Genomic DNA, 14,287 nt, shown 5'->3' on the forward strand with positions numbered 1-14,287 from the left:
GCTGCAAAACGCCTCTAGACGCGGCATGCAAATGCGGCTAAACGGGGGTTTTTAACGCCCGTTTCAAGTTGTCAAAAAATCGTTCAGAAGAGGTTGCCTTAGCGTCCTGTGTACATGAGGCCATAGATGTTTTGGGGAATTGTTATTTTCCCCTGTCACATAATGAAATCGCCTACATTATAAAATTTAAAAAAAAATGTGCATTAATTAAATATTTGCTTTGAAGCCTGCAGAGTATTGCAACAAGATCAGTGCATTGCTGGTGCAGTGCACAGGCTCCTGCATTGTTTACAGCTAGCAATAGGTCTTTATGAAGGTATGCACTTATCGTTATGGGGTTAGAGGAAGCAAAGAATAAATACAAGTGCTTGTGTTGGCAGACTGGACTTGTAGTCTTTCCATTCACAGATCTTTCTGAATGGATCTGTGAATGGATGACACCGCTGTACGGGTGAAGACTCGCATAGCCACCCTAAATGCAAAAAGAATTACGTCTTTGATGGTCTATGTGCCCGTCAGTAAAATTCACCTTGACCTTTAGTCCTGGAAACGCAGAAAAAGTGAGGGGAAATCGCGTCTTAGACATTTGTCACTGAATTATTGGAATACCGTTAGGGTTGTCCCGATACCGATACTAGTATCGGGATCGGCACCGATACCGAGCATTTGCCCAAGTACTTGTACTCGGGCAAATGCTCCCGATGCTTCCCCCGATACCTAGAAGACAGCTGTGATTGGCGCGTGGGGGAGTTACAAGCTTCTCCCCCATCGGCTTTCAGCTGCTTTAGTGACATACAGCGGTGATCGGTCACCGCTGACTGTCACTGCATCCTCCTCCATGCCCCCTCCTTTCCTCTGTCCCCCCTCCGCTGTCCCCCTCCGTTCCACCGTTCCTGAACCGAATTTGGGGCCCTGTACTTTGGGGCCACTTGGTGCTAGGAACCCCAAATTTTGTGTGCAAACCCAGTAGAACTAGTACCACAATATATCCAAAGCTGGGGTTCCTAGCACCAAGTAGCCCCGAGATACGGGGCCCTAAATTCGGTTTGGAAAGTGACATTCTCTGCTGCAGAAAAGTGCTTGACATTTTCTGAACCGATTTTTGGGGCCCTGTATCTCGGGGCCACTTGGTGCTAGGAACCCCACCTTTTGATATTTTGTGGTGCTACTTCCACTGGGTTTGCACACCAAATTTGGGGGTTCCTAGCACTAAGTGGCCCTGAGATACAGGGCCCCAAAGTCGGTCAACTGTGTCTATCTGCAGCAATGTCATTTCGGGACCCTTTGGGTCCAGAGACCCCAAATTTTGGCTGCAGCTAGGGGGCATATAGGAGCCCTTAATTACTGAGTTTGAAGTTCGGGGGACCTATGGCTGCAAATGGGCACAGTGAGGCATGCAGATGGGCACATTGTTGACCCTCTTTTCCACTTACAGTAGCTGCGCATTTCTCACCCTAGGCTTATACTCGAGTCAATAAGTTTTCCCAGTTTTTTGTGGTAAAATTAGGTGCCTCGGCTTATATTCAGGTCGACTTATATACGGTATTTCCTCTCTGTCTGATTTGGTGAAATGTAACATTCCCTATCACTTTCCTTCTCAGTGATATTGGTCACCAAATAGAGAAGGGGAATCCTCCTAGAAGGGGTACAGCAATAAAAACTTTCAGCGCCTGCTCAGCAGTGGCTCTCTCTGCTGATCAGGCGGATGACAGATCCGTGTCCTCTCCACTGATGTAGAGTAGACACAGCCCGCTCTCCTACATGGACGACTGGATGTAAACAAATCGCCTGTCTGTTTACATCCAACTGTCATCTGATCCACCTGACGGATGGGGAACAGATCCCCTATCTGTCGTTTTTTTTGGTGGATTGGATCGTATCAGATGTCACTCTGTTGATATCCGCCTCTCTATAGAGGGCAATGGATGGTGCGATCGGGTCCACCTAAAAAAAAAAAAAAAAAAAAAAAAAAAACGGATTTAATTGCTCTAGTTTCTATAAGTCAGTTCCACGTGAAACCTCACTGCCAGGGACAGACCTATTACCTGCTAACAGAGCAAAAACTAAAAAGGAGTTGGGACTTTAAATGAAGCAACTGGTTAGTGGAGGTATATACATAGTATCGAAATGTATTAAATAGCATTAAAATACATAGTTCATCTTGTATATGTAACATAGAGCATGCACAGGGCCTGAACATGATGTATAAAAAAGGTACATACAAACAACGTATGATCAAAGTAATGGACATATAAATATCAATGGCAAAAAGGCCATATCACCGTGTGTATCCATATGGGGGAGTTCCCGTGCCTGTTGCTGAGTGTTCACTCGCCTCAGGTGCGGTACTCTCCTCCTCATTGGTCCACTGGCGTGGCGTTGGCGGCATATACCGTATTTATCGGCGTATAACACACACTTTTTTCCCCTTAAAATCAGGGGAAAATCGTGGGTGCGTGTTATACGCCGATCCCCGCTAATTGTGATCTATCGGAGCGATCGCCGCCGACATTCACATAACGTGTAGTTTTAAATATGGTGCTGCGGAGTTCGGAGGGACTGGGCGGAGATCACAGTGACTGGGCGGAGCCGAGATACACATAGCCGAGTGTTCTCTGCTCTTCTCTGCGCCGCTCACAGTCACGCCCAGTCACGCCATTGGACCTGTTATGTCCATCATGGGGCGGGACTGTGAGCGGCAACGAGAAGAGCCGAGTACACTCGGCTATGTGTATCTCGGCTCCGCCCAGTCACTGTGATCTCGGCGGCGCTCGTTCAGCTCCGCCGAGTCCCTCCGAACTCCGTGGCACCATATTTAAAACTACACGCTATGTGAATGTCGGCGGCGATCTGTCCAAGCATGTAATGGACACTGGGGGCAAGGCTGCACTGACAATTCTGCACTGGGGGCAAGGCTGCACTGACAATTCTGCACTGGGGGCAAGGCTGCACTGACAATTCTGCACTGGGGGCAAGGCTGCACTGACAATTCTGCACTGGGGGCAAGGCTGCACTGACAATTCTGCACTGGGGCAAAGCTGAACTGACAAGGCTGCACTGGGGCAAAACTGCACTGACAAGGCTGCAATGGACACTGGGGCAAAGCTGCATTGACACTGAAAAGGCTGCAATGACACTGACAAGGTTGCAGATGGACAGATAAGGCTGCATTGATGGGCATTTAAATGTGAGTTTTTTTTCCCTTAAACTTCCCTCCTAAAAGTTTTTTTCCTTAAAATTCCCTCCTAAACTTGGGGTGCGTGTTATACGCCGATAAATACGGTATTCACTTCCCCAGTGAAGTGAGCTGCTCATACTGACCAGTCTCCCTCTGGGGTCATCACACACCAGCTACATTGGTTTGCTGGATGGTACTTTGATGCAACGTTGGGGTAAGGTATTCACTTGTTTTCGTATCTGGTACAGATTTCTTTCCCCTTTCTTCTTGTCCTTTGTTGGTGCAGCTTTTACACGAGTATTCTGCTCAATCTCTTTCACGTGGCAATTTTTTTAGTTCTTCACATCTTTTCACATTTATATAACTATCCATTATTTATAGACAGCTTTTTTACTAAATTCCTAGCAGCACGCAAACCTTGCCTTCATCCCCTATGGAACACACTGGGTTCATTATTAAAAATACTATTATTACTCTCAATATATTACTGTTATAACTATACATACATTTAATATTTGTTCCCAGATGGCCCTGTTTTTTGGAATACACATTGTTTGTCACATGGAGATTTTAGCCATACCTTACACGCCCTCACACTACCTGACGTTGCATCCGTGAATTATGCCGCCTCAGCTCCCGTGGTGGAGTTATGTCCTCGGCCAACCCTGTGCTGGCTGCCCCGCATTGCATTTACTGTCCGAGTGGGTGAGTGTGGTTGGTCAACCATCTGTATACATCAAAAAATACGATAAATAAATTCTCTTTAGAATATGGTTTACCCCATCTTTATATATATATATATATATATATATATATATATATATATATATACACTCCATAGGTATGTCTATCGCATCCGCTCCTGACACGTGGGATAACCCACGAAACGCGTCAAGCTCTACTTGACGCCACAACTACACCCCATATGGACTGTTACTCATTTATTTACAACCATTTTACTTTATGACCTTGTTTATATACTCATTGATGAATGCACATACCATGTGGACGCATGTACCAGCATCGGGCTTTTTGCCATTGATATTTATATGTCCATTACTTTGATCATACGTTGTTTGTATGTACCTTTTTTATACATCATGTTCAGGCCCTGTGCATGCTCTGAGTTACATATACAAGATAAACTATGTATTTTAATGCTATTTAATAAATTTCGATACTATGTATATACCTCCACTATCCGGTTGGTTCATTTAAAGTCCCAACTCCCTTTTTAATTTCTACTCATTATCGGGATGGAGGCACCTATGGGTGCTTCATATAAAGTCCCAACTCCCCTCTCTATTTGCTAACAGAGCAAAAGTGGAGAGAGCGTGCCGACCAGCACACCGCTGAGTGTTATGTTCATGGCTATTTATGTGGATTCATCTATTAGAGGACGTGGAGACTGTAGTGCTGACTATACACATGACAGCTTTCCAGTTATTTCATCAGCTTTTGACTACAAAAACAATTCAACAGATCAAAGCAACTTTACTATTTTTACAAGTAAAAGCTGTTTGCAGCGCTTTAAAATTGTCGTGTGATATTCAGATTTAGAAGGGGACTGTTGTAGATAGTTCAGGTATTAATTGGGGCATTTAAAAGGGTACCTGTCAGTGTTTTTCTAGCTTTAAAAATAAAAGTTCTGGCTACAGGTGTCGCCTCCTGTTATGCCGCGTACACACGGTCGGAATCTCCAACAACAAATGTTCGATGGGAGCTTGTTGTGGGAAATTCCGACCATGTGTAGGCTCCATCGGACATTTGTTGTGGGAATTTCCGACAACAATAATTTTGAGAGCTGGTTTTTAAATTTTCCGACAACAAAATCCGTTGTCAGAAATTCCGATCGTGTGTACACTATTCCGACGCACAAAATTCCACGCATGTTCGGAATCAAGCAGAAGGAGTCGCACTGGCTATTGAACTTCATTTTTCTCAGCTCGTCATACGTGTTGTTCTTGCGTTCTTGACGTTCAGAATTTCCAACCAACTTTGTGTGACCGTGTGTAGGCAAGACAAGTTTGAGCCAACATCTGTCGGAAAAAAAAATGGATTTTGTTGTCGGAATGTCCGATCGTGTGTACAGGGCATTAGAGTATATATTCTGCTACCACGGCCTTTCACCAGCATCACAATAAAATAAAAGGTATATGGCAGGGACATGCAATTAGCGTACCTCCAGCTGTTGCAAAACTACAAGTCCCATCATGCCTCTGCCTCTGGGTGTCATACTTGTGGCTGTCAGAGTCTTGCTATGCCTCATGGGACTTGTAGTTCTGCAACAGCTGGAGGTCCGCTAATTGCATATCCCTGGCATATGGTCTACACGGTCACATGCTGTGAAACTAGATGCTTATTGTAGTTCAGGCAGCAAACACTAGTGGGTATTGCATAAAGCAGGAGTCCTCAACCAGTGGCCCTCGAAGCCCCCTCATGTGGCCTGCGACCTCAAACCAGGGAAGCGCATGCACATGCTCTGGGATGGCTGGTCGGTAAGCCCGGATTGCAAACAAAGGGGTGGCAACACGTCATCCCAGAGCATCAGAGTGCAGGGAGCTGGCACTTCACCCGGGTTCTTCCTAACGGCCTGGAGAGCGATGCCAGCAGAAACTGGAAGAGGAAAAGGTCCGTGTATTAAAACCACATACACTGCACTTTTGTAACGGGCATATTGGCACTTATAGAAAAGTGTGATGAGGCTGCTTTCACACTGATGAGCAGGTGCAGCGCAGTGCATCTGCGGCTGTTCTATCCTTCGGGTTTGGTGTGTTTTCTGAAAGTGCAAATGTACTAGAAGTCTGCGGCTCAATGCAGGTAACTCGCAGGAAAGCCACCGTATACTGCAGAGCATCAGTGATAAAGGGCTAGTTTCCGTCAGATTAGGCGGCCCATCAGAATGTGTAACGGAAGTGACGTTTCGTCGCCACCATCTTGCTACACCCCACACTCATCCACAGTAAGGATACAGTGAGACGGGGGAAAGCGGACATTTTGTTACACCCACCGGAGTTTTGCATTTTTCACTTATTTATAACAGTAAAGTGAGGTTATATAGTGAAATACAGTACTTAGAACTCCGTCTGAATGTTTAGATGTTGAATTGTAAAAGCAGTGAACTTTTGTCAGATTAACAAACCTGTGAGATCAGAAGGATTGCTGCTGCTTTTAAAATTCAACATCTAAACACTCAGACGGAGTTCTAAGTACTGTATTTCACTATATAACCTCACTTTACTGTTAAAAATAGATGTAAAATGCAAAACTCCAGTGGGTGTAACAAGATGTCCGCTTGCCCCCTTGCCACTCTATCCATACTGTAGGCGAGTGCGGGGTGTAAAAGATGGCGCCGACGACGAAACGTCACTTCCGTTACAAAATCTGACAAGTCTCCTAATCTGACGGAACACCTGCTACTGGTTACCAAATCTCTTAAGTGGCACTCGATCTTCAAAAGGTGAGCACCCCTGGTATAAAGTTTTTGGTTGGTTAACACTTAGGGCCCCATTAAAGTGGTAGTAAACCACTGTTTTGTTTTTTTTTTTTTTTGCAACCTGCAGGCATACTAGTACATTATGTGAAACTTTCCTTAGAATAAAGCCTTCCAGCGGCACGCTGTCACTGCTGACAAGGCTTCCATCTTCACCCGGTCTTCCGGACTTTGTGGACTCCGGCTGTGTGAGTGGCCGGACCCGCGATGATGTCACTCCTCGTTTACGGCACAGAACTCTAAAGGAACGACCCAGATATTTACAGTACCTATAGGTAAGCCTTATTATAGGTAAAAATGATGCATGGGAATTTACTCCCACTTTAAAAAGTTGAGCTATGCTCCTTTACAAAAGACATACTGCTGCTTATAGAAGAAGGATCACTTTATTTTGCAGTACTCCATTCTCGATGTGACAAAGCACAGTATATGTAGTACTGTGTCCCATCAAGTGTATATATACACTTGTTTCATTGGCATCATTCTAAGGGGAGATATCCTCTCACTTCCTGTTAACTCGACAGGAAGTGAAAGAAGGGAAATCTCCCTTCCTACAGATGGCAAAAAAAAAAAACTGACAGCAGTGATAACCCTCCCCAATGCTATCTAAAATGGACAAAGTGTGTTGGGTACAGATATATACTTTAGGAAGAAAATGGCCTTATTACCATGGCTGCCATTTACCTCTTGTATCTCTTGACCCGACCTCCTTAGATTGTTAGCTCTTTGAAACAAAGCTCTCTGATTCCTACTGTATTAAATTGTATTGTAATTGTACTGTCTGCCCTTATGTTGTAAAGTGTTGCGCAGACTGTCAGCGCTGTATAAATCCTGTATAATAATATTATTTAGGCACAGGGATGTTCTATACAATATGGGATTACAATCGGCTTGCTTTAGGATTCACAAGGAAAGCAAAAAGCCATTCATTCCAATGAATGCAAAAAAGTGTTGGAGGGGGAGAGTGCAGCCATGAAACGACAAGCTCCGGACGGCCAGCTCTAGGAAGGGTTCTGGTCGTCCCAAACGTCTTCCATTTAGGGATTATGGAGGCCACTGTGGTTTTAGGAACCTTAAGTGCAGCAGAAATTTTTTTGTAACCTTGGCCAGATCTGTGCCTTGGCCCAATTCTGTCTCTGAGCTCTTCAGGTAGTTCCTTTGACCTCATGATTCTCATTTGCTCTGACATGCACTGTGAGCTGTAAGGTCTTATATAGACAGGTGTGTGGCTTTCCTAATCAAGTCCAATCAGTATAATCAAATACAGCTGGACTCAAATGAAGGTGTAGAACCATCTCAAGGATGATCAGAAGAAATGGACAGCACCTGAGTTAAATATACGAGTGTCACAGCAAAGGGTCTGAATACTTAGGACCATGTGATATTTCAGTTTTTCTTTTTAATAAATCTGCAAAAATGTCAACAATTCTGTGTTTTTCTGTCACTATGGGGTGCTGTGTGTACATTAACGAGCAAAAAAATGAACTTAAATGATTTTAGCAAATGGCTGCAATATAACAAAGAGTGAAAAATTTAAGGGGGTCTGAATACTTTCCGTCCCCACTGTATATAAACAATCATAAAATTTAGAAAAAGTTTGATACATAGTACATAACAAAAGGAGTCAGTAGTAAGTTAAAAACATAGGTGACTTGGTCATGGACAGTGTTTCACCTAGTTTCGCGGACTGAAGCGCTTCATCAGGAAAAACATCTGTAATTTAATTGACACAAGATCAATGACAATATAGTCAGAATATTTATAATATATATACATATGTACAGTTCACAAAAATGTAGACTGTACAGGGGGGGGAAAGAAGAGATGTGAGGCTGCTTACCCAAGTCCTGGTTTGCACACGGCACAAGGCGTCACCAGTACCCGCTGACAATAATATGCTAGAAATCCGATATGCTGGTTGCACCCAAGTCGATCGATTGGATGACTTGGGTACAATCAGCCTGCCCATAGATGGATCGAATCTCGGGTGGTTCCTGCTGAACCGGATGAGATTCGATCCATCTATGGCCACCTCCCCACTGCAAACCAGGGTTGCAGGAAAGAAAATCGCATAATCTATGGGCTGCTTTAGCACTGTGTGGTCCACCACTGGAGGAGAAATAGGTCTTGCAGTGGTAGGGGAGTTGGACTGATGAGTGTACTTAGTACGTCTGTTCCTGAGTGCAGGTTTCCCCATCACAGGGACAGTTCTACTTTAGGATTGATACAAATGTACGTGCTCACAAGTGACATCCATATATGAGCTTTGACACCCTTTGTTCTAGTGACAGTAGATCTTCTGCTTCCTATACCCAACAGATTAGATGAATGTGCATTATCATCAAGAGAGCAGTGACAAGGGTGGGCAGCTCTGAAAGTGTGGAAAGTTAATAAGAAACCAATCAATCCTTGCAGCTTTGTATTCACCCGCTATCTGTCTACTTCATCAATATCTGTCATGTTCATGTGTGGAAGGTATAGTAACATCCTGTATGAAAGCGTGACTGCACTCATGTACTGTGTCCATACAGTTCATTACAAAGCGGTTATAAAACGTGGTGCTCCTGCCTTTTGCCATACATTTCTTAAGCATAATTTAATTTAGTGTTTTTAGTACTATGAGAAGTTTCTGTCACACTTAACGTCGATGAGATCATCATGACACAGCCAAGTTACGTCTCCTCTGTAATAGTTACAGGTAAAAGGTAAAAGTAAAGGTAATAAGTAAAAAGTCCATCGAGTTCACCTCAACCAGTAGAAAAAAAAATGACTAAATAGTAACCCCTCTCCCCATATACAGAACCGTAAACCGAGAATGGATTCAGAAGAATGCAAAAGCATAGTCCAATTTCCTCCAACAAAGTGTGTGTGTGTGTGTGTGTGTGTGTGTGTGTGTGTGTGTGTATAATAAATAAAAAAATTAAAAAAATTATATATTTACATATATTTGGTAAAAAAAAAATCACAATAAGCATATATTGATTGGTTTTTCGCAAAAGTTATAGCGTCTACAAAATAGATTTATGGCATTTTTATTATTATTATTATTATTATTATTATTATTATATTTTTTAAATTTTATTTATTTATTTTTTTACTAGTAATGACGGCAATCTGTGATTTTGTTTTGGGACTGCGGTGTTGCGGCAGACAAATTGGACACTTTTTTTTTTTTTTTTACACATTTTAGGACCATTGACAATTATACAGCGCTCAGTGCTGTATAAATGTCACTGGCATGGAAGGGGTTAACACTAGGGGGCGATCAAGGGGTTAACTGTGTTCCCTAGGTGTGTTCTAACCGTAGGTGGGATAGGACTGACTAGGGGAAGAGAGAGACCGGTGTTCATACTTGGTATGAACACAAGATCTGTCTCTACTCCCCTGAAAGAACCGGGATTTGTGTGTTTACACACACAAATCCCGGTTCTCATTTTGTCACGAGCGATCGCAGGTGCCCGGTGGTCATCGCGCCCGCCGGGCACTCGCATCGGCTCTGGGTACACACGCGCGCCCCTAGTGGCCAAGAGGCGAAGCAACGTACTGTAACGTCGATTTGCCTAGCCGAGCCAACTGGCCGCAGTAAAACTGCGGCGGCTGGTCCGGAAGTGGTTAAATAAACATGTTTGCGAGTCCCACCAGAGTCGCCAAAAAAAAAAAAAAAAAGTTTGATCTCTGAGTCTGATGATATTTACCAGATTCAACCTCTAATAGTATATACAGTATCTCTCCTCTAATAGTATATACAGTATATCTCTTCTGTCTGTGATTCTCAGAGTGGATTAGAGATTTTGCTCCCTAGCCATATAGTTGGTTATTTATATTTACCACTGCATAGAAATATTTAAGAATAAATTACCGTATATACTCGAGTATAAGCCAACCCGAATATAAGCTGACCCACCTAATTTTACCACAAAAAAGTGGGAAAATGTATTGACTCGAGTATAAGCCTAGGGTGGGAAATGCATCAGCTACTGGTAAACAATGCCCATCTGCAGCCTCACTGTGCCCATCTGTACCTTTTGATTACAAACAGCGGATGTCTCCCGATGTGTCATGCACTGCAGTCTTAGTTCGGCAGCCGTCCGCTGTAAAAAAGCTCCGCCTCCTCCTCGTCCGTGATAGACGGAACACTGATTCTGTTTCCCAGCAGAGTATCAGTGTTCCGTCTATCACGGACGAGGAGGAGGCGGGGCTTTGTCACAGCGGACGGCCGCCGAACAGTTAAGACTGCATGACACAGCGGGAGACCCTCACTCGAGTATAAGTCGAGGGGGGCTTTTTCAGCATTAAAAATGTGCTGAAAAAGTCGGCTTATACTCGAGTATATACAGTAAATTATACACCACACTTTTTTTTTTTAAGGTTATTAATTGATTAATCAGCCAACTAATCGATTATGAAAATAATCGTTCGTTGCAGCCCTAAAAAAAGACTATTTTCAGGTGCTGTGGGTAAGGAAAGCAGCAGCTAAGTTACTGCACTTGTGCATTTTTTTTAAATAGTTTTTCACAGGCTCCAAAAAAAAACAAAAAACTTTAATATCCGCACTGGAAATGTAGTTAGGACTTCTGTTAATGTAAAGCTGGTTCTCATAGGATTTCATGGGAATGTATGGGTTCCCAAGCGATCCTTCTCACGTTCCCATGCAGTGTGTTTTGACAGTCAATTCATTTGCATAGGCTGCGAAATGCACCAGAGAGTGCAAAAAGTAGTGCACTGGACCACGCAAAAACACACTGTACCAAAACCACATGGTAATGTGTTTGCAATCTGCGTTGCCATTACCAATACACTGGTTCAGTGGCATCACTAGGGTTGGTGTCTCCTGGTGCAGTAAAATAAAACATGGTGTCACCCCTGTTGTTGGTGTCTGTGGGAGGAAGAGTATCCCGTTTTTTGGTGTCAGAGCGAGGTATAGTACCCCATTGTTGGTGTCTGTCAGGAAGAATAAACATCATTGGTGTCAGTTTGAGGATTATTGACCCATCATTGGTGTCAGTGGAAAAAGCCCCCCAAATATGTTCTTGTATATTGTAATAGACTCTGACCAGGTCTTTTGGGCTGGAGCACCCCTCCCCCTCCTCATTACCTCTTATTTAGTGGCCACCAGTGCATAGGATGTATCCCCTTCAGTTCTCCCACATAGAGGAGTTCAGCTCCCATGGTTGAGACAAAGGATCTTCCATTCTATTACTAGAGTAGGACCCACTAATTCGGGGTACTTTGTTGCAGTAAGTGGGTTTAGCACTATATGACCATATAGTGTGACCAAACCCCCGTATTTTTTTGAATATGTTCAGGTGTTTTTAACTAGCCTTGTAGGAAATGTCATTCTTGAATGTGTGCGCTGTAAAATATTTTGTAGTGGAAAAAAGAGTGACCCATCATTGGTGTCAGTGGGAGGAATAGGTACCCATCATTGGTTTTAGTAGAGGCAAGGGTGACCTATCATTGGTGTCAGTAGGAGGCCTAGTGCCCCAAGGGCCTGATGAATACAAGGGTCCTGCCGCTGCTCCCAGCACAAGTCCCCCTGTCCTTGCACAAGTCCCCCTGTCCTTGCACAAGTCCCCCCCATTCCTTCTCCTATTATTATCAATTACCCTTCACACCACAAATAGCCCCATCCCTCCTCCTGCACAAACCTTTCATCTCAGCAGAAATGATTATTACCCTCCCTACCCCCTCATTCTGTACAGCTACCACATGTCCTCTTTAATGCTGCTTCTGATGAAGTGGAATGGCCCTCAGGGTGTGAGCAGGCATACTGACAGGAAGGCTAAAAATGTGCTGCAGTCCTCTAATTACCTGTCCTAAGCCAGAGCACAAGAGCAGTCAGCTGGGGTAGCTCAATTCGGGTGCAGAATGAGGTGGGCAGGTGGAGAATATGACCATCCCCCGCAGTGTTCTATGCAGGTGGGTGGGAACTGAGACCTGTGAGAGCCAACCGCGCTGCCTTGTATGCATAGAGCTGGGCGGGAGCTGTTATCATCCCTGCTGTTTCCTATGTAGGTGGGCAGGAGCTAAAGGGGGGGCGGGAACTGAGGCACAGGAACCCACCTGCATTGCCTTATACTGTATGCATAAAGCCAGTCTTCTTGCTGTTTTCTATGGGCGGGAGCTAAGGCGGGGGGGCGGGAACTAAGACCTGCGGGAGTCAACTGAGATGCCTTGTATGCATAGAGCCGGGCGGGAGCTGTGACCATCCCTGCTGTTTCCCAAAAAGGGGGGGGTGGGAACTGAGACCTGCGGGAGCCAACCAGCTGCCTTGCATGTATAGAGGGCAGCCACCGGCCAGCTTTGTTGTGAATGAGATGGGTCTCCTCCTAGGTTTCCCTTTGTGTGCCATCATGAATGCCACTGCCTGCCACCTCTGGTACGCGTGCCGGGTGTTTGTTGTTGCCGACCCCTGATATAGAGTCTTTATTGTAAAGTTTTTGTTTTTTGATTCCTTTTTTTTTTGTTTCTATCTTTTGTAAAGTATTTAAGAAAGCTTGCTTCATTGTAATTTTCTTTCAAGACCAAATCCATATTATTTTGATCCGTTGTAGGCCGGTGCCTACTACTACCTATTTGGTAATCTGGTGCTGTGTGCATTATTGTGCAACATGTACTGTAGGGCAGATATAGATTTTGACTTTTCACCCCCTTGTAGGCCCTGTACGGGAGATGGAGGGAGAGGCAGCCCAAGGAACATGCTGATCCATGTATAGCCCACCTTAAGGGACCCTCTTCACTTTTATTTTATTTTTTTCCATCTGTGTTCATTGGAGAGATTTGTCATCTCATAGCCACAACTGGAAGTAAAAGGAAATTCTTCCAAAGTGAAGAAATCCCTGGCTGTCACCAGAACCAGTGTCCCTGTTGAAGGATATACCATCTATTCCTGTTCTGGGGAATAAAATTTGGGATTTTCTTTCACTCGGTAAGAAACTGGTGAATTTTCTTTTTTATTGGACGGTATAACTTCTTTTGTTTTCTGTCACCTGTAGGTACCATGGGGAGGGATACGAGGAAGGCTTTGCAGAAGGAAATCGCGTTGGTGAATCGGAAGGCAAACAGTATGGCGCAGTTCATGGGGCAAGAGCCGGATCAGAGGTAAATTTCTCAGCTTAGTCTAAACCTAGACCCAGCCCCCGCAGAGCAATGATTGATTAAACTGCATGGTTATGGAACTTAGAGTAGAGGTGGCTAGTCATCAATAGTATATGTAATACCGTACAGCCAATGGAATCCTGAGCAATGGTGCACAGTTCCGATCGGAAGAGATTGCATGGCACAACAAAATCATTCTCAAGAAATAATGAACTTTGACCTCATCTAGTCGTTTCCTCAATTGTTGGTCTTATGACTGCCAGTTTTAGTGCTTTGACACCAAATATAGATACCTTGTCAGTACACCATGTGCTCCTCATTCTTTAATTATAGCTCCTTGGTGTCAGGCTGTGTCTTTCCCAGTCTTACTTTCATTGTAGGCGGGAATTGACCTTTGTCAGTCTAGCCACTTTTTCCACTGACATCATACTTTTAGCTGAAACATTTTCACTTCAGTAATCATAAAACATCCCTATATGTTTTCAATAAAGCCTTTCAAAGAGTTAGAGTAGGCGTAA

At 44.0% G+C, this 14,287-nt stretch overlaps 1 protein-coding gene across 1 annotated transcript in view; it reads left to right on the forward strand.

Moving 5' to 3' along the window:
* Positions 1-14,287, forward strand: part of LTO1 (LTO1 maturation factor of ABCE1) — a 43,234-nt gene that overhangs the window by 13,080 nt on the left and 15,867 nt on the right. The window contains exon 2 of the mRNA XM_073604248.1: positions 13,667-13,772. Within this exon, the coding sequence (XP_073460349.1) occupies positions 13,667-13,772 (106 nt within the window). The remainder of the gene's footprint in view (positions 1-13,666; positions 13,773-14,287) is intronic.

Source organism: Aquarana catesbeiana, linkage group LG11 (assembly GCF_042186555.1).
Source record: "Aquarana catesbeiana isolate 2022-GZ linkage group LG11, ASM4218655v1, whole genome shotgun sequence".
NCBI lineage: Eukaryota > Metazoa > Chordata > Amphibia > Anura > Ranidae > Aquarana > Aquarana catesbeiana.